Source organism: Acipenser ruthenus, chromosome 19 (assembly GCF_902713425.1).
Source record: "Acipenser ruthenus chromosome 19, fAciRut3.2 maternal haplotype, whole genome shotgun sequence".
Classification (NCBI taxonomy): domain Eukaryota; kingdom Metazoa; phylum Chordata; class Actinopteri; order Acipenseriformes; family Acipenseridae; genus Acipenser; species Acipenser ruthenus.
In genome coordinates, this window is record NC_081207.1 from 7,106,520 (window position 1) to 7,129,220 (window position 22,701).

At 39.5% G+C, this 22,701-nt stretch overlaps 1 protein-coding gene across 2 annotated transcripts in view; it reads right to left on the reverse strand.

The window, feature by feature from the left end:
• Nucleotides 1–1,042: 1,042 nt before the first annotated feature.
• Nucleotides 1,043–22,701, reverse strand: part of LOC117424090 (glucagon receptor-like) — a 74,426-nt gene continuing 52,767 nt past the window's right edge. For both annotated transcript variants that reach the window (XM_034040171.3, XM_058992445.1), the window contains exons 7-14: nucleotides 13,578–13,737; nucleotides 12,696–12,855; nucleotides 12,309–12,369; nucleotides 6,865–6,934; nucleotides 6,273–6,361; nucleotides 6,024–6,162; nucleotides 5,361–5,402; nucleotides 1,043–3,366 (exon numbers count right to left, since the gene is read on the reverse strand). In XM_034040171.3, coding sequence (XP_033896062.1) covers nucleotides 3,055–3,366; nucleotides 5,361–5,402; nucleotides 6,024–6,162; nucleotides 6,273–6,361; nucleotides 6,865–6,934; nucleotides 12,309–12,369; nucleotides 12,696–12,855; nucleotides 13,578–13,737 — 1,033 coding nt within the window. In that variant the 3' untranslated portion in view covers nucleotides 1,043–3,054. The remainder of the gene's footprint in view (nucleotides 3,367–5,360; nucleotides 5,403–6,023; nucleotides 6,163–6,272; nucleotides 6,362–6,864; nucleotides 6,935–12,308; nucleotides 12,370–12,695; nucleotides 12,856–13,577; nucleotides 13,738–22,701) is intronic.

Sequence of the window (22,701 nt, forward strand, 5' to 3'; positions counted from 1 at the left end):
TTTTTTGAGGTGGTTATGGTAGGTCTTGCACCTCCATTTATTACCATTTTCCAATGTTGCTTTTCTTTAAACATTTAGCACAGTAATATAACAAGATTGTACTGCTGCTCAATACACGTATAAACAAAGCTTAGTTTTATTTACCATACAGCTCCTTTATCATTTTGAGATTTTAGCATGCATCTAATGTCAGGGTGGCTTTGGTGCTATACAGCTGCTATACTTTTTATTTACTTTTTATTCTTAACTTCACCACGTGAAATGTGTTGCACAGAAGAGCTCTTTCTCTGCTTGGGTATGAGGAGCACAAGAGGAGCATTACTGAATGCAACACATTGAACACCTGATAGTATGGCCACATCTATGAATGGGAAACATTGAGGAAAATTGATCCAGATGGTGGTGCAAACCTTGCAAGATACAAAAAGCAACAACAACGACAAAGTCAAACAATAGTAGATCACCACAGCTAGAGAACAACAGCCATCAACTGACTTTCTGATAAATTATACAGCTATGGCCAAAGGTTTTGCATCTCCTAAAATTTTAGGACTGAGACATAATTAAAACCATATGAACATAATCTACATATTTTATTATTATTATTATTATTATTATTATTATTATTATTATTATTATTATTATTATTATTATTATTTATTTATTTACAGTTGTAAACAAATACATTTCAAGAATCACAGTGCAAGTAATAATACAATTAAGAGCAAGATAAATTTAACATCCTGTAATCAAAGAAACTACAAAATGAAATTGCAAATGTCTACCGGAAGCCATAATAATAGTACAGTATTTCATGTTAAATTTCAAAATATCACATTTTTCAATATGCGAAGCGGTATGTAATTCAATATGTTAACGTCACATTATGGAGCAGGTTTCATTCGATTTTATGAAGCAACATTAGTTAATTCTATACGGTAATGCAAAACTTTTGGCCATAGCTGCATATATATATATATATATATATATATATATATATATATATATATATATATATATATATATATAATTACTTCCTACCCACTAGATATGATTTCAGGTCAAATGCTGCCAGCAAAAAATTGAAATTAATTGAATTAGTCACAAGTCACCTAGGTTCACTTGCAGCTGCAGTTCTGTTTTAACCATCCCCTCAGGATAAGCTGCAGATAGACAACAACACTACAGTATTCATTTAGTCTGATATTCTTATCATTATACAAACAGCTCGTAAAGACAGTCAGGGCAAATTATCAAAAAACCAAGGGAGGCTGAGTAATGAACCGTAAAGCAAGCATTGCTGGATAAAAAAGTTTAGGACCTCTTTTCATCTTAACAAGAATCCCTTTCATGGGCAGTGCAACACCCGGGAGGAATTCAAACAGAAGCTGTTAGGCATATTTGTTTGGTTTGTCATAAAAACATTTGGACCTGCCTGTTGACCAGTGCTTTCAAGCTTTAGAAATAATGAAACTCTGTATGTTGACTTTTCTTCCAATTTTACTTGCTTCTTTTTGTTCATTATTTCTCTTTTACTTAATATTGTTACCAAGCATAACAGTTACTTATACTGTACCATACACATCCACTTACATTGTAGCCTTACTGCAGATGGCTCCAAGCAAACTATAATACAAAAAATCTGTATATATTTCAGGGTACATTTTTTTCCGTAAAAAAAGGCACAGATTTTAAAACTTGATCATGCTATCATCTAATCTTTGAAAAGAGCAGTCCCTAGTATAAATTTAAATAATACAAAAAAAAATCTGTATAATATAAGCAAAACAAAACCAACAAACTTTGGCTCACAACCTTATTTGCTAAATTAAATTAAAAACAAATATGCGATGCATTATCTGTGACCCCCTGTTTTCTTCACTCAGGGTAGAGGTGTCCTACTGATAGGATTCCAGGACTCACAGTTTTCTGTGTTTTCTTAAGGTTACCAATATGAAAATAAGATCTGTAGGGCTGAGCTGTCTTGACCTCTTTAAAAAGGTGCAGTATCTGATTGATCATTGTTTGCCAGCTCTAAGAGCCTCACATTCCCTACAAGCAAGCATACAATGAATCTCGTACAGTACCCAGAATAACACTCGCCACAGAAACCATTCTCAACATTCAACAGAGTTCAACAGTAAGAGTTGCCTTTTGGCTTGGTGTGACGATAATTCAACACATGCACTTACCTTCTCTCCAGCTGAGAGGAAAAATCATTCAATTGAATGACATTGGCTTAGACGAATTTCCAAGGGCTATTACAGAAAAATATAGACTTCATTGAAGACGGTCTTCATATTGGTTGATATGTGGATTACTATTGTGCTTGTCTGTTCTGTGTTCTCTCTTCCTTCTTCCTTTTTTCACATGTAAAAAATAATACTATAGAAAGCAATGTGAAGACAACAGCACAATAGTATGCAATTAAGGAAGCATACTGTAGAAAAACTGGAAACGATGGCAAGTAATAGCCACTACTAAACATGTGTAGTCCTCACCGTAATGTACAGCAGCCCTAAATCTGATAACATTTCATAAGACTCTTACCAAGTTTTGCTGCACCTATCTGTACCTCATAGGATAAACTAGGAACAGAGTTCTGATGGCCATAGTCAAGCCGGCAGCCTAAGTGCTTTACCACAAACAAACAAAAAATAAAAGCTGGGTCCTTCTGTCGGCAAAATCACCATCTGATAGCTGCTGCTAAAAGCATTATTATTAAATTTACAGTGTTTCAGTTCTTAGCCAACACTGCAAAGCCATGGTTTTCACAGTTAAAGAAAAGGTAGGATTTAAGACTTCTCTACAAACCATGAAACAGGCCTTTGATTGCCTCAATTCGGCTTTGAAAAAGGCTTCATGTTGAATCCTTGATTGTTGCAGGCAGCTTGACGTGTTGAAAAGCTGTCTTCAAAAGGCTAGAATACCTTCATTTTCCCAGCCTGGAAACTGAGGCTTGCTTACAGCATACAGGCCCCAGCCAGGTCCTCAGTTCTTTGAATTGTTATTTGATTTCCTCTTCTGGGTTTTGCTCCCCACCATGATGGCATGTCAGAAGCTGCTCTCGTCGTTCTCCTGAGGGAACTCACAGCAGTGCATTTTCTCAGCCAGGCTGATCTGCTCGGTAACCATGCTGCTGCAGCTCCCCTGGCTATTCTGTGTGGGAGCCTGCAGGCTGTTCTTGGTCTTGCCTGTGCCATTCTGGTATCTGCTCACCAGCTTGTGTTTCTCACTGGCAGGTGGGGCGGGTACACTGTTGCCATTCTTACCATGTGGCGTTTGGCTGTAGGTGTGCCGGTACTCCTCTTCGATAATCTGGCCCAGCTTCCAGTGCTTCCACTTCTTCAGAAGCTCCGACTGCACCTGCAAAGGCAGAGGGTAGGGTTTCAGCATGTCAACCTTCTCCTAGCACAGTCCTATTGTTAGATGACATTGCAGACATTTTCCTGTAGACTATAATGTTTCACATCCAGAGCCAGACAGCTTTATTAGATTTTGATTTGATTTTGAAGCAATAATAATAATAATAATAATACACAATCATGTCACTGTACTTTATGTCTACATAAAATATAGATCAGTTAGACAAGAGATTATAATCACTTGTCATATTTCTAGAGTGGTTTAAAAAGCTGTTAAAACACTGTTTTGCATTGTTTTCAATTCTACTTAAATGTTGACATTACTAAACAACCTTCTGGTAGCCAAATGGTGCATCACATAGTGTTTAAAACTAACGAAAGTCGTCCATATTGCTATCCATAAAATGATCTGAGAATACGGGCGACTGTTGCAAAGCACTTTGAATGGGTATACAGTCATTCAAGAACGAAAATCTGCCTCTTTTTGATGACATCATCAGCATTATTAATGTTTCCTGGGTGGTGTCGGTAGCTGTTGCAAAAAGAAAAACAAATCCACCGACAGTACTACCGAAACCCGAATCTGCAGCTGCCAGTCACGGGCAGTTTGCAAAACCTGATTCCGATGCCCCTATCACGCCTGCCAAAAATTCAGGACATGTCATAATTTAGAATTTTTTTTTTTTTTTTAAATAAATACTTTGCATTTTCGTTTTGTTTGGCAATGCTGTTAAACACATTTCCATATGCACACATTTCCACTCAAGTGCAGGACCAAAAAAAAAATTTAATCAAAAATAAACAAAAAGCACTGCAGGAGGACGTTTGAATAATACTGTAATTCTAATAATAATAATAATAATAATAATAATAATAATAATAATAATAATAATAATGATAATAATAAACCCTGCTTAAAGCAGGGAATCAATCAGGGACAAGTTTATGTTTATGAATTAGTGAAAGTTTCACACCATATTGCACACTGTACACAAAATGGATCGTTTTGTGGTGCGCGAAAAAAAAGACTTGCCTTTTGAACTGAGGCTCGATCAGTATTTTTTGCAATATCAGGCAAGCCCAAATTTCCTACAGACTGCATCAGCAGCACTGGTCTTCTGTATATTGTAACGCTCCATGAAAATAAAGAGGTTCACACAGACATTATTCGTCCAAACTGTTTATTGTAAACACAGGTAAAAGAAATAAAAAGAAAAGGACCGCTGTCAGCCGCGGATTACGGCAAAGAAATAATAATAATAATAAAACTGTCTATGCTCAGTCTCTCACTTGCTCTCCGCTTCACAGCGCTGTTTCAAAATGATTATGCCAGAGAATATGTTCTTGTGTGAGTATTAAACATGTTCCTTCATATAAAGCTACAGATTTCGTTTTTTTTTTTTTTTAAATAGGCAGTGTTAATCACGGGTATGTCAAACTGTATAACAGAGCAAGTGTAGTAATAAAACAGGTCTTTAAAAAAAATTGTCTGTTGAGGCTGTCGTTAGTTTAGACTTGACTGTAGAAAGCGTTCAATAACACCTAGTTATCAACAGCATTTTGCTGTCGTTCACTCTTATGAATAGCAGGTTGATGCTCAGGACCGATGGCAACTTTATGCTAATGAGGTCATCGTTAACCTTTCTATCAATTCGTTAAAAACATGCCTTCATAGATGGAAATCGTTGGGGCTTAACGGCGCATCTGAATTATCTCTTATGGAAAGCAACTGTCATTAAATAGGGCAGCTATGGATGAAATCCGATCATGTACGCCTGTTTTCTCATTTTGACAGGCGTTAACCCTTTATGAATAGACCCTCCCTGTGTCTTCCACGATGGTGTTAGATACCAGCACTAGGTGAAAATAAATAACAACAGTCTGATGGGTTTTCCATTACTGGCCTCCCCATAGACAGAATCATCCTTGCCATTGTGCCAGAGTTATCTTTAAAAACATAGTGAGAGGAAATTGAATGCCCTTAATCTGACTCACCTCTTTATTAATAAAACAGTACAAAATAGCAACCAGCAAGCCCTAGTAGAAAAGAAGATAGGACACAATTAGGAACAGATGGAAATGCCAGTGAGAAAAACAAATGTAGTTGCATATTGGTAGAACTAAAGTATTGATAGTGCCACACATAAGGATTGTAATGTACATTTTTTTTTTTTACAAAATGTACTGAGGCTTCTTGTTGCCAGTTTTACCAGACTCAGACTCTTTACTAATTGCTGTTATATTGGTATGCCTGAGTAGATCATTGGTTCTTTTTAAGATGCAAGCCCAAGATTTTGATGAGCAATTCCTCTCATAGTGCAGTGGTACTAGACTTGGCGGTCAGCCACTATTGCAGAACAGTTTGAGTAAAATGAAGAATAAAAGTTGTTCTGCATTACCAGTAAATTTATAATATTTGGGATTTATTACAATTGTGGTACAGACTAATAATTAAAATTATTTGCATGGATTTGAAAGTTAGACACAATACAGTGAAGGAGAGATTCAAAGTGTAATCCCCAGTCAAGATCAGATTCAATACTGTTGTATTTTTTTATTGATCCCCCTGCCGAGTGGGTTAATACACTAAGTAATCCTGCATTGTTCTCTGTGCATGTTCTTTTCAAATGGTGTCTTTGAAATAACAGCAGGTTGCACCTGGAAGGAGCTGAAGAACAGCTCATAGAAGAGCTTGACATGACGCAGTGTGCCCTTGGCGTGCTCGTCCATCACAAGGGCTAAAACCAGCTTGTGGATCCCCAGCAATGGGATCAGGATCAGTGTTGACTTGGCCAGTCTACAGGGACAGAGAAACAAAAGTTAGAAACAGTTAGAACTGGTCGCCTCAGCATTTGGAAAACCAAAAACCTTTTGATTGAAAACACAATCAGCAAGCATTAGACTCACTGGAATTTGTAATCTGTGTATCGCATTTGGTGGGCCCTTAGCTTTGACACAAGAATTTGTATTATTCGGATGAAAATGAAGAAGTTGATCTAGAAAAAAAGACAGATAACAAGATTATTAACTTCTTAGCTTAAACATGGCTAAATATTTAAGATAACTTGGTAACCAAGGGGGAAATTCAATCAGTAAATACAAATTAATGCTAAACCTTTATTCAAGACAGGCTTTAAATAAAGTGCGAGTTCATTTTTTGTGAACTGGACCCACAGACAGGACTTTTATTTATTTATTTATTTTTTTAATGGTGCAAATCGAACTAAAATCAGACCCAGGTATATTATGAAAGCTAAACCAGTACTGGGAGCAAACATGGAAGTGAACTTGTTGGGGGCTGGAGGTGGCTGTCAGGCTAAAGTGAAATGGTGAAAATGCAATTGAACTGCTATCAGAGGGTTTCAGTGAGGCAGGAACTGTTTTAGCCTGTGCTGGAGTAATTGTAGATTGTAGATCCATTGAATAGATCCCCTTGTCTCTAGGTAACGGAACTACATTAATCACTACAGTGCAATATGGAAAACCTGGTCAAACTCACCAAGATAGAGAATATTATTGGGGACCGAATGATCCACCAGAACCCCATGTTCACGTTTTGTTCCCAGCATCTACAGGAGGAGGAAAAAGCAAAGCTTGTTAGAATATATAAGTATCACATGCATCTAAAAATCAAGTAATCCAGACATCAAGACCTCTCTCCCAGCCTTCTTGTGAACTTCTCTTCTTAGTCTACAGGGGCCTAGAGGGATTTACACACCATCCAAAAGCATGCTGAAAGCCAATTAAGTTACTTTATCCTGTAATTATTTATTGATCCTCTTACATCAGGAAAGACAGCTGGGTTTATGTTAGGCTTGCTCTTCTTGCTTCTACATTGTGGGCAGCAGTGTGGAGTAGTGGTTAGGGCTCTGGACTCTTGACCGGAGGGTTGTGGGTTCAATCCCCAGTGGGGGACACTGCTGTTGTACCCTTGAGCAAGGTACTTTACCTAGATTGCTCCAGTAAAAACCCAACTGTCTAAATGGGTAATTGTATGTAAAAATAATGTGATATCTGTATAATGTGAAATAATGTGATATCTTGTAACAACTGTAAGTCGCCCTGGATAAGGGCGTCTGCTAAGAAATAAATAATAATAATAGACAGTTTCATTTTCAAAAGTGCTAAATGTGCTTAAGAGATATTGCTTCCTTGTTACTGTAGTATATCGATATAAAATAAAAGACAGACACGCTTGCTGCTGCTGGGATGAGACCCGTGTATTGTTGTACTAATAAAATGCGTATTCTTTTCTAATAATGCTATCCGGCAACTACGAACTGGGACAGCTGCTTATCTGGACTGGAGTTACAACATTACATCCCTCCCTTTTTCTTATCAAAACTATTGGGATTAACTCAATTTTTTTTTTTTTTTTTTTTTTTTTTTAGATAGTGCTTTCTAGTTTTAACCAAAGAGATTGAATAACTTTACAGCATGCGTCAAACTAACAAAACCCAGTGACACATATCAGTCTGTTGTGTCATACTGTCCCAGGCGTTGGGGTGGTCTTCTATTCATTCTTGTCGGGTAACGTCGTTGATTTTGAGTTAGTGGTGGTGGTGGTTCTTCGTCCTCTTCCTCTTCTCCCTCGGGGTGGATGTCAAGTCTTTGTTGCTTGTATTGAGGAATGAGTTTGAAATGAGAGGAGTTGCGAGTGACTTGGTGGCCCTTTGAGACAGCGGTAACCATGGAACCTTTGGTGGTCATCACCGTGTAGGGCTTGTGGCTGAAAGGTGAAGAAAGTTTGTCATCCTGGCGTTGGCGAAGGAGGACAGTGTCACCTGGCTTGATTGAAGATGGCTTGGCATGGAATCGGGAGTCGGCGTATGTCTTCATCTTTTGTTTAGCCTGTTTGTCGATTGTATGAAGGGGGTCGTTAGTAGTGGTTGGTGAGAGCTCTGGTAGCTTGATACGGAGAGGGCGACCAAACAGCAACTCAGCTGGTGATTTGTTGGTGGTGCTATGAGGTGTTGCACGATAATTCCTAAGGAATTTATAGAGTTCTTGTTTCCAGGGCTTATTGGCAGCTGTGGCAGCAAGTATGGTTTTCCTCAAAGTTCTCATGAATCGCTCTGCATCTTGCGTTGGCTTTAGGCCAGTATGGGGTAATGTTGCGATGCTGGAAGCCCAAGTAGTTTGCGAACTGTTTGAATGCGTCACTTGTGAAGGGCGGACCGTCGTCACTCTTGACTTCTTGAGGGATGCCAAAACAGGAGAAAATCTTGACAAGAACAGGAATTACTGTTTTGGCTGAGGTGGAGGTTACAAGTTCAACAACTGGGTACCTGGAGTAATCGTCAATGACAACAAGAAGGTAGTCCCCTGATGGAAATGGACCGCAAAAGTCAGTTGCTACGTGTAGCCATGGGCCAGGAGGTAAGGGTAATATTTGTAAGGGCTCAAAATTGTTCTGAGGCATTGTTGCTTGGCAGGGGATGCACGTCTTTACCATGGCTTCAACACGCTTGTCGATCCCAGGAAACCAGAATTTCCCTGGTGTCCTTCATGGGCAATGGATAATGCTTGGTCCTGTAGGGATGGTGGAATGACGAGCCTGGAGCCTCTAAGAATGATGTCAGCAGTTGCCGAGACTGTTAGCTCATGTCTGATCGGAAAGAAGGCTTTGAGTAAAACTTGGTTCACGTTTGATGTTCCGTGTGTTGTGTTCCACTTGTTCATTTGGATGTTGTGTATTAGTAATTGGAACGTGGGATCAGTTGTAGTTTCCCTTTGGAGGTCTTACAGCTTCATAGCCCTGGGGACAGCATTTGCGGTGAGTAAATGAATGTACTCTTCGGCTATTTTGGAGATTCTGCTATCCTGGCAGGTCAGGTCTTTCAGTGGGTGCCTGGACATGTAATCTGCTGGGTTGTCTTTGCCTGGTTTGTGGAGCACTTTGAATTTGTATGGTTGCAGGCGCAGTCCCCATCGCTGTATGCGAGCAGGCGATGGCAAGCACTCCAGACGATGGCAAGCACTTCCCTTTCTGTCTGGGAATAACGTTGCTCGACCGGGTTTAGGGCTCTGCTGGCATAGGCTATTATCTTGGTAGTATTCTTGGAAATATCTTTCTGGGCCAGAATGGCACCTAGACCGACTGGGCTTGCATCAACTGTGACTTCTGTTTGTTTGGATGGGTCAAAGTATGTCATCACAGTGCTGCTTGTTAACCAGTTGAAGCAAGAATTAAGTGCTGTTTGGTGTTTTGCTTCCCATGTCCAAGGGGTGTCTTTTTTTGTGAGTTCTCGAAGTGGTTTGGTGATGGTTGCGAAGTTTGGAATAAACCTGGCGCAGTAGTTTGCCATTCCTAATAAGCTTCGCATTTCACTTGGGTTGCATGGTGCGCTGAGGTTGTTAATAGAGGCTATTTTCTTTGGATCTGGAGTAATTCCGTCTTTGGAGAAAACATAGCCGTAGAATTCTAAAGAGCTCTTGTTGAATTCACACTTGTGTTTGTTCAGGGTAAGACCTTTTTCACGTAGTCGTTGAAATACAGCTCTGAGGGTGCGGTCATGGTCTTCTTGGGTGATACCATAGAGAAGGATGTCATCACTGAAATTTCTAACACCTGGTATGCCTTGTAGAACAAGCTGTATTGTGTTTTGAAACACTTCAGCAGCTGAGGAGATCCCAAAGTTGAGATGTGTATACCTCCTGAGCCCTAGAAGAGTGGAAAATGTAGTGATGTATCTGGATTCAGGTGCGAGTTCCAGCTGGTGGTAGCCTGCATTTAGATCTAGTTTAGAGAAGACTGTGGCGCCATTTAAGTCATGTATGATGTCGTCAACTGTGGGGGAGATATGGCGTTCCCTTAGTACTGCGTTGTTGGGAAGGCGCATATCAACACATATGCATACTTCTTCTGGGTTCTTGGGCTTTGGTGCTGCGACTATTGGAGAAACCCATGGCGTTGGTCCGATTATTGTTTCAATAATTCCCAGCTGTTCTAATCTGATAAGCTCTTTTTCCACCCTTTTCCTGATGTGGAATGGAATTCTCCTGTGGGCTTGTACAACTGATTCGTGAAAGTGATTTACAGTATAATCGTAAATCTCGAAAAACTACTCACTTCTAAATCTTTTGTAGTCATTTTTGTATTACTTTAGTATAAATACATGTTAATTTGGATTCATATGTTGTTTTTTTCTGACTTTATGTGAACGAAAAGACACAAATTCGCCCGTTTTCTCATTGGAAATAGGTAAATTTCAAAATATCACTGTCCTGGTCACAAAAGCAAAGTTTGTGGGGAATAATAGCCATTTTCTATACTTTTGAGTCATAAGCAATTAGGAAATAACACTTACTACCAGGAACAAAAATTGTGTTACATAGTGTGATCAGCAAATCCACCACTTATTTTGAACATGCTTTTGCATTTTTTCCCCTGTAAATTGGATTAGATAAATCTTTTTTTTTTTTTTTTTTTAACTCTAATGAGGCCTGTTCTGAGTCGAATCAGCAACTGCTGGTGCTCATTGTAAATCAATGGGTTCTTTAACAGATTAAGATTGAGGTCACTGATTAATGCTACTCACATTCTTAAACCAGTGACTGAACTCGCTGCCATTGTCAGCGATCTCATTTGAGCTCTTTAGTGCTTTCTCTTGCTCCAATAACAGGGTGCTACTCTCAGGAAAACATGTTCATAGAAATTCCTAATAAAGTTATTCTATATTTACACAGTACATTTTCAAAGATGTATTTGTGCTTATGACACACCCAACTTAACATAATCACTTATCTTGCAGTCAGGCCTGTTAAATTACAATATCACCTTGGTTGGATGCTGCTCAGCCAGCTCTGTTTATACTTTATTTCGGTTTAAGAAGTGATGAAGGACTCTGATGCACATATACAAGAGGAGAGTTCACAGGGACACTGAATGGCCTGGTAAACATTTCCTTTAAGCTAAGAAGTTAATTCAGTCCATATTATTTATTATTAAAACTCAAATGTTAGCTTTACAAGCATACAAATTGATGCACACAGCTAGATACGTGTAATGCTCCAATAAAAAGCTGTTGACTTAAAGAGAGTGTGGTTTTATTTATTTTTGTTTAATTTCCTGTCTTTTTTTATTAATGATTCACATGCGAGGTGCAAAACACCAGGCTGCTGAACTAACCATTAAAGACTGTTGCTTTGTGCTTTTCATCGCTAAAAACAACGTCCTTGAAGTCGGAATGACGCAGTCATTTAGGGAAGAACGTTAAGCTTATCCTGTTTTATATTTTAATTTGCTACTCAAGTGGCACATCTGCACTGTCTCCCACAGCAGATATAGAAGCAATCCGGTCAATCCCAGCAGCCACTGCTAATAGCATATGTTCCCTGCCTTTCATACATTGCCACACCTTCTCATCACGCCACACTTGGGCTGCCACAGTGACAACCCTTGACAAAGCTTCCTGCCCTACACTTGGCAGATTCCAGATTTGCATGCATTATTCCTTTTTCCCTGAATTATTTATTATTTATTTATTTATTGCATATAGTCACCAAGGATATGATGTGGAGTTTTAGTTTTAGTACTGCACACATGCTGTCAAGCCTGCCAACAGGGTACAGTATGTCTATTGTTGGCACACACCTCTCAGCCTACTAATCAGTCATCTGGACACAGGCATTGTAACCTTTTACTAATTTTATCCTATTTTAATATATGTAAAATAAACAAAAAAATCCCGGAATTTTTTTTTAAAGATAAAAAACGAAAACATGGAACACTAATTATTGTATAGCTGTTTAATTGACAATTGGTAAATAAAAACTGGCCTATGATAGAAACAGCAGAAACATCATACAAATCACTGTCAATAGGTTATAGGTTATTGCAGGTGCTTGCATTTTCTAGGTCTCTGAATGTGGATTATTAACACCATACAGTGTGCATCTAATACTAGCATTGCATTTTTTAGTGCTAAAAGAAGTACTTACTGCACGTTTTCAAACATGTATTTAACAACGATCCAGGGCACAACAAATAAAAGGGGTGCTCCTGAAAAAAAGAGCAAAGAAAACAAAGGATAAATAAATATTATGCTTGGAAAACTGGACACTGAATTTCCAAAACTTTTACCAAATCAGCAATCCAACAAACGTTATACTTTGTAAAAAGTACTGTATGTATATTTGTGGGAAGTGGTAATATTAATGGTCACTTTGTTTTCTCTCTGTTTTTTTAAATTGTATTGTGCACTCATGCATTATACCCCTTAACAGTTTTGACAATCAATAATAATAATAATAATAATATCTATATTTCAACTTAGGTATAAAGAATACATGGAGAAAGGCTTAGAATAAGTACACCGGATCACTTACCCCATCCTATACATACATAAATATTGAAGTAGCTCTTCTCTCTGAAAACAGTGATGACCAGCAGGTTATGTAGGTAGATGCCTTCGACCAGCAGCCAGGTGTAATTGGACACAACGCTGTAATGCATCAGCACCAGGGCAGCTCTGCACCCAACCTCAGCCTGCAGACACAATGACACAGCACACAAATATATTGAAAGTCAATGTGTAGAGTTATTATCAATTAAAATCGTGCTTTATCTAAAGGGCAAAATATGGCTTGCACAAAAGTTTACCAAAAAATCTGACATAACAATAAGAAACAGCTCAGAATACAATTTAACTGCAGCTATTTCCCAAAACTAAAGATATGTTTCCATCTGCCACTAGGATTTACTTTAAAGTGATTTGAAATCAGGTTAATTTCCATCACCAGCGGCTGAGATCAAATCAATTTCAAATTGGACTCTGCCAGCCCCAGTTAGGGGAGACAGAACTCAATATCTTTAACTCTGGTGGTCAGCATCCAAAACTAAGGACATAAAAGGGGTGTTGTTAACCACAGGCAACAGATTTGTAGGCAGTGAATATTTTACACTGTTGGAGGGAACTGTTGGAGGTTGGTATATTAATTGGTAAATAGCAATTACGCAAAATCTTGATATATACAGGTGGTTTTTGGCTTTTGTGTAATTGAGTTTTTGGTTGCAGATTGGATTGTAGAATCCAGATGATAACGGATGCCGTCCCATTTTGATATTGGAACAAGATGAGATTTTTACAGACTGCTTTCATGGAGCAGACAGAAAAGAGGCAAGTTGTGGTTCATGCTCGTTTTATACTGTTACTCTGCCGGAGAGAATAATCAGTCGCCCTCTAGTGGTGACTAGTTGTATGACCCTACCTCATCGTTGAACCAGAGCGGGATCTTTAAGTCTTCATGGAGCTTGTTGCCATACACCCATGATCGGAATAGCATGTCCTTGATGAGGATTGACATGGCACGCAGGATGAACGAAACAAACAGGTTCATGTGGATGTAGTTCCTCATGCAGTGCAACTTCCTGATTCAATCAATTATAAGGGAGAACTCTGTCAGGCAAAGTGAAAATACAGAGCAAAATATACAACCCGACCCTCCCCTAACATACATTAAAACTGTTGTTCCCTGATTCCTAACCTTGTCCGGTACTGTGGTCAGATTGCAATACTGTAATTATGACCAAATGCACAGGGAAGCAACCATTAAAACTTGAGCATTGGAAAAGTCTTAATATCTACAACAAGCAAAAACAATGATTTATTTTCAGCACAAGATAGGAGATGAATATTACTGTTGTTTGTGGTAAGAAAATTGATTAGAAAGGCCTTCAAAGGGGGGGGGGGGCGTGGCTATGGCTTGCTGCTGAAAGGACGCAAAAGTCTGCTCTGCTGGTTTAACACTTCTTATCCTTTACAATCCTTCAAGAAAACACGCTATATTCAACTCATTCTGGTCTCTGTCGATATACAACTTGATTATCTAACTAAAAATGCCTAAAAATAATAAGTCATAAAGAGCTGATTTAATAAATGAGAGCGCGATCGAGACGGAGGCCTGTGCTCCACCCTCGCCATCGACTAGCGATCCCGTTGGCGATGCCGATGCTACTCAAGGCCAGGACCACCTATCTGGTAAAATACTGAACGAAATTCGTTTAATGAAAGAGGACTTCTCCTTGAAAGTGAACGGCTTGTTAGCGGCGGTGGACTCTATTAAAGGGGACATAAGAGACATTTCCGGGAGGCTGACACAGGCCGAAACTCGAATTAGTGATGCCGAAGACAACATAACTACTCTACAATCAAAAACAGGCCGCGTGGATAAAGACCTGACAGCTCTCATCCTAAAAGTGGACGAATTGGAAAATCGTAATCGCCGATCTAACTTAAGACTAATTGGTCTCCCCGAGGGTACGGAGGGCAGGGATGCAGCACTCTTTTTGGAGACATGGCTGCCAGAGGTTCTGGGCTCGGCAAACTTTCCGTCACCTCTGATTATCGAAAGAGCGCACAGACTGACAGGACCAAAACCCGCTCCAGATGCTCGCCCAAGAGCTCTCATTATGAAGTTTCTCAACTTCAGAGATAAAGAACGAGTGCTGTACATTGCCAGAAATAAGGGCAGGGTGATGTACGAAAATCATCATGTAATGTTTTTCCCGGACCTGTCGGCAGATCTACATAAACAGCGAAGACAATTCGACGGAATTAAACAAGAGCTGAGGGCCATGGATATCCGGTACGGACTTATATTCCCTGCGAAGCTACGTGTTACCTTCAAAGGACAGACTCACATTTTTGAATCTCCTTCGGCAGCTGAGGTGTTCCTTAAGAAGATAAAGCGAATAGACGTTTGAAAAATCCTATCGAACTCAATAACGAGGACTCGATATTAAACAAGATACTTTTCTTTCTAGATAAGTACAGTAGTGAGTTATGCCTTTCCCTTTCTCCCCCTTTATTATTTATTTATTATTATTACTCGTAACATGATGAGAATGTGTTATCTTTTTTTTTTATATATATATTTTCTAAAATCTAGAGGAAGCTACTAGCGGGGATGGAGGGGGTTATTAGGCTTTCGCTGCATACTGTATAGGGGACGTGTTTGAATTATTTGCATTTTGTTTTGTTTCTTTACAGTAACTGCCAGCAGAGCGGGTATTGCGATACCGAACTGGTGTTTAGGGTTAGACTGCTCCTCAGCAAAGTGGATCAGTTTGCATAGCAGCTTTCCCGTGTTTAGTGGGATGGGGGCGGGTCAGATCTATGTGGAGAACAGAAAAAGATCTGTGTGGGTAAAAAGGCCTCGTTTGGGGAGACCGACCGGGAAATGTAATAATAGACGAGGGTTTCAATACTTGGGTGTTTCGTGCATAGTGACCATTCTTTTTTTTACTATTGGACTCGTTTTCAGAACCGCGCGCTTCTTATTGTGCTTAGTAAACAAACTACAACAGAAACTGAGAACTGTGACTCGATCCCAGTTTGGCAAAATCTTGTGCTCCCCATGCATCCACTTCAGCGATAAGGTTAATGACTGCTGCATGCATTTTAAAATGCAGTCAGATAGTGTCTGCAAGGTGTGTGCGATCATGGACATACGAAAGGAGGTATACAACCAATACAGTTTTTATCTGCTTATGTCTATGACTTTTAACCTTCAAGATGTAAAATAAGATGATGTCTCTAAATGCAGGGTTTAAAATAACCTCTTGGAACGTGAGGGGCTTAAATAAACTCTCTAAAATAAAACAGGTACTTACCAGGCTTAAACAATTAAACTCTAAGATAGTGTTTTTTCAAAAAACCCATCTAATGCAAGATGAAATAATAAAAATTCGAAAAAGATGGCCAGGACAAGTAATATCGGCATCATATTCTACGCATGCAAGAGGAGTAGTGATTCTTATACATAAATCCGTTCGATTTAAAATACACCACTCATCACCCGATCCGGCTGGTGGATATATCATTGTTCAAGGGTCTTTGCTTTCTCAAAATATTAATTTAGTAAATATATATGGGCCTAATACAGACAACCCCAAATTTTTCAGTAGTTTATTTTTTATCTCTCCCATCGCTCCCAGGTCATATCATTATGGGGGGGACTTTAATTGTACTCTGAATCCACTTCTTGATCGTTCTGTAAATTCAAATGCATCTTACTCGCAAAGTAGGAAAATATTACTGGAATCCATTTCGGATCTTAATTTGTGCGAGGTCTGGAGAAAGATTAATCCAACAAAAAAAAAGAGTACTCCTGCTATTCAAGCACGCATCAATCTTATTCTCGAATAGATTATTTTTTAATCTCTAGCGCACTTATTCCCAAAATCTTGGATTGTAAATATGACTGTATTGTTATATCTGATCATGCACCAATTTCACTATCTTATATTGATTCTAAACTGATCGCTGACCCCCCAAAATGGCGTGTGCACTCAGAGTGGTTTAAAGATTCAGACTTTCTAAGATTTGTAGGAGAACAAATTGATTTATATTTTGAAATTAACACAACCCAGACCACTGCCTCAGTTAGATGGGAAGCCTTTAAAGCATTTATCAGAGGACAGATCATTAGTTGTACTAGTTCTAAAACTAAAGCTTTTAAACTCAAAATGAGTGAATTAGAAAATAAAATTAAAGCTTTGGAAAGGGAGGTTCTTCTGAATAATACTTCAAAAGCTCAAAAAGACCTTGTTTCCTTGAGAGCACAGTACAACAAACTTTCTATTAATAAAGTAATTTCTAGTATGACAAGGCTAAAACAAACGTATTATGATCAGGGAGAAAAGGCAGGAAAGCTTCTGGCCTGGCGCATTAAAGCTCTACAGTCTGAAAGAGCAATTAATGCAATAGAATTAGAGAATGGCTCTGTGTCAACAGATCCTAAGGAAATTAATTGTACCTTTAAATCCTATTATGAAACTCTATACAAATCAGAGACTAACAGAGACTCGGTAAACCTGCAAAACTTTCTGGGTAATCTTCAGATTCCATCTATTTCTGAAGATCAATCTAATTTAGATAAAGAATTGGAGAAATCTGAAGTAATAAATGCCATATCTAATATGAAAGGTGGTAAAGCTGCTGGTCCTGATGGTCTCCCAATTGACCTATATAAAATATTTAAGGACAAACTAGTGGATCCTCTCTTAGCCATGTATGAGGAATCATTTGAAAATAAACTGCTCCCTGCTTCTTTGAGATGTGCTATGATCACATTAATCCCTAAATCTGGAAAAAATCCATTAATGTGCGGCTCGTATAGACCAATATCGCTCTTGAACTCGGACACTAAGGTCCTTGCAAAGGTGTTGAGTAGCAGAATGGAATCTTTACTCCCACAATTAATAGACAATGATCAGAATGGGTTTATTCAGGGCAGACAGGGATTTCACAATATTAGAAGAGTAATTAATGTTGTTTATGAAAACGCAGGGGCGCCAGACAAAGCTGTTTTGTTGCTGGACGCAGAAAAAGCCTTTGACCGGGTTGAGTGGAGTTACTTATTCCATGCATTTTCACGATATGGATTTGGCAATAATTTTCTTCAGTGGATACGGGTTCTCTACTCTGATCCTTTGGCAGAAGTTGTAACAAATAATATAATATCCAGCCCATTTCAACTGTCAAGAGGCACCTGCCAGGGGTGTCCACTCTCACCTTTACTTTTTGTCCTAGCGATTGAACCCTTAGCTATTGCCATACATAATCATCCGAACATAACGGGTATAAAAATAGGTCACTTAGAACACCGTATAGCACTTTATGCTGATGATGTTATTTTGTTCCTGTCAAATTTATCTGATTCTATTGATGCCCTGTCAGAACTTGTATCTAATTTTGGAAAATTCTTGGGGTATAAAATAAACAATACTAAACCCTCAATACTATTTTTAAATGAGCAGGAGAGACTCCAACCAAAAATAAAAACTCAATATTTAAACTCCCCAGAGGGCTTTACCTATTTGGGTATAAGAATCACTCCTGAAATAAATAAAATTATTCTAGCCAACTATAATCCCCTCATTTCATCAATAACTAAATCACTAGACAAATGGTCTGCAATGCCTATCTCCCTGATTGGTCGCATAAATATAATTAAGATGAGCATCCTTCCCAAATTTCTATACCTTTAACAATCTCTTCCCCCTCCACTCTTTTTCTCCAAAATGAAAAGTCTATTAGTAAATTTTATTTGGAATAAAAAGCGTTCTAGGCTCCGCTTAACTCTATTATATTTGCCATATGACAGGGGGGGGCTACAACTCCCTAATTTACAATGGTATTACTGGGCAGCACAGTTGAGAGCTGCTATGTGCTGGTTTTCACTTAATGAACCTCTGCCCTGGGTATCAATTGAAATGCACTCTGTTTCAGACATGCCTCTATATATGTACCTCTACTCAGCCAATGTTAAGAAACTGAAAAAACAAACCTCAAACCCTTTTGTCAGGACCACAATCAGTGTTTGGCATGAGGTACAGAAATATATGTGTGAAGAGTCACAGCTGTCACGTTTCACTCCAATCTGGAGGAATGATGATTTTACACCCGGAAAATCTGATTCAGGATTTAAACTTTGGGCCAATAGGGGGATTGAAAAAATTGCTGACTTGTTTAAGAATGATATTCTAATGTCCTTTGAAGAGCTAATAGACAAATTTGAAATCCCACGCAAACATTTATTTAAATATCTACAACTCCGTAGTTTTGTTTACTCTAGACAGAGCCACTCCCTTCTCCAGCCTGCACTGTCAACTTTGGAGACCGCCGCCTCTGGTCAGGGACATGGGAGGGGGCAGGTTTCTAAGCTATATAACATACTGGTTGCTAAATCGGAGGAGTCCTCAGAGTCCAGACGAATTGCTTGGAGTGAGGACTTATCTGTAGACATTTCCATAATGGAGTGGAGTGAGATCTGTTCTAAAGCCCAATCCCAAACGATTAATACTCAATATAAACTGCTGCAATACAATTGGATTATGTGGACATACAGTGCCTTGCGAAAGTATTCGCCCCCCTTGAACTTTGCGACCTTTTGCCACATTTCAGGCTTCAAACATAAAGATATGAAACTGTAATTTTTTGTGAAGAATCAACAACAAGTGGGACACAATCATGAAGTGGAACGAAATTTATTGGATATTTCAAACTTTTTTAACAAATAAAAAACTGAAAAATTGGGCGTGCAAAATTATTCAGCCCCTTTACTTTCAGTGCAGCAAACTCTCTCCAGAAGTTCAGTGAGGATCTCTGAATGATCCAATGTTGACCTAAATGACTAATGATGATAAATAGAATCCACCTGTGTGTAATCAAGTCTCCGTATAAATGCACCTGCACTGTGATAGTCTCAGAGGTCCGTTTAAAGCGCAGAGAGCATCATGAAGAACAAGGAACACACCAGGCAGGTCCGAGATACTGTTGTGGAGAAGTTTAAAGCCGGATTTGGATACAAAAAGATTTCCCAAGCTTTAAACATCCCAAGGAGCACTGTGCAAGCGATAATATTGAAATGGAAGGAGTATCAGACCACTGCAAATCTACCAAGACCTGGCCGTCCCTCTAAACTTTCAGCTCATACAAGGAGAAGACTGATCAGAGATGCAGCCAAGAGGCCCATGATCACTCTGGATGAACTGCAGAGATCTACAGCTGAGGTGGGAGACTCTGTCCATAGGACAACAATCAGTCGTATACTGCACAAATCTGGCCTTTATGGAAGAGTGGCAAGAAGAAAGCCATTTCTTAAAGATATCCATAAAAAGTGTCGTTTACAGTTTGCCACAAGCCACCTGGGAGACACACCAAACATGTGGAAGAAGGTGCTCTGGTCAGATGAAACCAAAATCGAACTTTTTGGCAACAATGCAAAACGTTATGTTTGGCGTAAAAGCAACACAGCTCATCACCCTGAACACACCATCCCCACTGTCAAACATGGTGGTGGCAGCATCATGGTTTGGGCCTGCTTTTCTTCAGCAGGGACAGGGAAGATGGTTAAAATTGATGGGAAGATGGATGGAGCCAAATACAGGACCATTCTGGAAGAAAACCTGATGGAGTCTGCAAAAGACCTGAGACTGGGACGGAGATTTGTCTTCCAACAAGACAATGATCCAAAACATAAAGCAAAATCTACAATGGAATGGTTCACAAATAAACATATCCAGGTGTTAGAATGGCCAAGTCAAAGTCCAGACCTGAATCCAATCGAGAATCTGTGGAAAGAACTGAAAACTGCTGTTCACAAATGCTCTCCATCCAACCTCACTGAGCTCGAGCTGTTTTGCAAGGAGGAATGGGCAAAAATTTCAGTCTCTCGATGTGCAAAACTGATAGAGACATACCCCAAGCAACTTACAGCTGTAATCGCAGCAAAAGGTGGTGCTACAAAGTATTAACTTAAGGGGGCTGAATAATTTTGCACGCCCAATTTCTCAGTTTTTTATTTGTTAAAAAAGTTTGAAATATCCAATAAATTTCGTTCCACTTCATGATTGTGTCCCACTTGTTGTTGATTCTTCACAAAAAATTACAGTTTCATATCTTTATGTTTGAAGCCTGAAATGTGGCAAAAGGTCGCAAAGTTCAAGGGGGCCGAATACTTTCGCAAGGCACTGTATATTACCCCTTCCAAACTCCATCGATTTAATTCAGATATTCCTGATAGCTGTGTGAAATGAGGGCTGGAGAGGGGCACTTTAGTCCATTGTTTGTGGGCTTGTCCTGATATTCAGAGGTTCTGGTGTGAGGTTATTGATTATTTATCTCAAATGATTTCTAAGAGGCTGCCTTTTACCTCTAAACTCTGTATACTGGGTGCTTACCCTGAGGGCTGTAATCTGGCTCCCAATGAGAGGAAAATGATTGACTTATGTTTACTCCACACCAGGCGAATGATTGCCTTGCATTGGAGGGATACGAACAGACCAAGAGTGGGCCTATGGTTAAGGGAACTGTCCTTATGTCTTGCAATGGAAAAATGAACATACATAATAAAGGGGAAATCAGGATGCTTTCAGGATATATGGGAACCTTTTATACAATTTTTGAGTTGCGGAAATTATGCTGATCCTTTGACTGAGTAAAGACACATATTACTAGCTATATATAGAGAGCCTGATGTCTGTGTGTTATATTATTCATGTATTGCATTACTTGTGTACTAACTAGAAGCCTGCTAATGTCATGACAGTAGGACCTGTATGATCGCACATAACAGTTGATTTGGAAAAGAAAGTATACTAAGGAGGGTACTTTGGATTGCCCTTCGGTCTAAACGGTCTGAACAGTCTGAATAATTCATGAGTCACTATATAATACGTTTTTTTTTTTTTTTTTCTTCTTTTGGGAGGGTTATATGTTTGTGTGTGTGGGTATGTATGTGTGTATGTATGCAAGTGTATATGTATATGTACGTGTGTATATGTGTATGTATGTGTATATATATATATATATATATATATATATATATATATATATATATATATATATACATTTTTTTTCTTTTTTATATATTGTAACAGGGGAGAGATCTGTACTGACTCTGCTGGCGTGTTCACAGTGCTGCAGGAGGGGGCGGCAGTCGTCCAACAACCGCCTGTCAGTCATAGCCGTGACACGGGGAGGTGGGAGAGTGGGTGTGGACTCTCCCTCTCTCTCTGAATGGCTGCGAGGCGGGTCTTGGGGAGATTGTTGGCCCTATAAGATAATGCTCTGCTGTTTCCTCAGGTCTGCCGTTTTAGACGCGCTGGAGGTGCGGAAAGTGCTGACCGGGAGCGAGGATCAGCGGAGAGAAAGGAGCCTCCGGATAGACAGAATTAGGGAGAGCGGGGTACCTTTGGGCAGAACCCCAGTAGTAAAAAGGCAAGCATAGCGAGCCGGTAGTGTAGGACGGAGATCCGGGTCGTGCGGGTAGCGGCGACCGGGATATTGTTGCCAAGGGCAGCACCTTTTTCTTTGAAGGTTTATTACTGTGTTTTATTTTCTCTTTTTCTTTGATCTTTTGTTTTCATTGTTTTGTTTGAGGCACCTGCGAGTGCTACTGTCCGATCCCTGGTTTACCAGACTCCTGGTATTCTCCGTGGCTCTGTTTACCATCGGTGGTACGCAGACCACGGACCCACAGCGCCATCTGCGGGCTAAAGAGATCAACTCCCTGCTCCCAACAAAAATAAAACTGGGCACCTGTGTGGTGACGCCAAATACACCTGTCTGTCTCTGCGTCAGTGAATTACCCACCACCCTTCCACACGTGGTGTCAGAAGTGGGATTCACTGGCATTGCCCCAAGCAGTGCACCTACCCAGAGATAAAAAAAAAAAAAAAAAAAAAAAACCCACAAAACATAATGGATGCCACGCAGTTTGCTGCCCTGATGGACCTCCTGCGCCAGACTCTCACCGCTGCGGTGCAGGGGGCGGCTAGATCAACAGCCCCAGACCCCCGGTTGCAAAGACCTACTAAAATGACGGC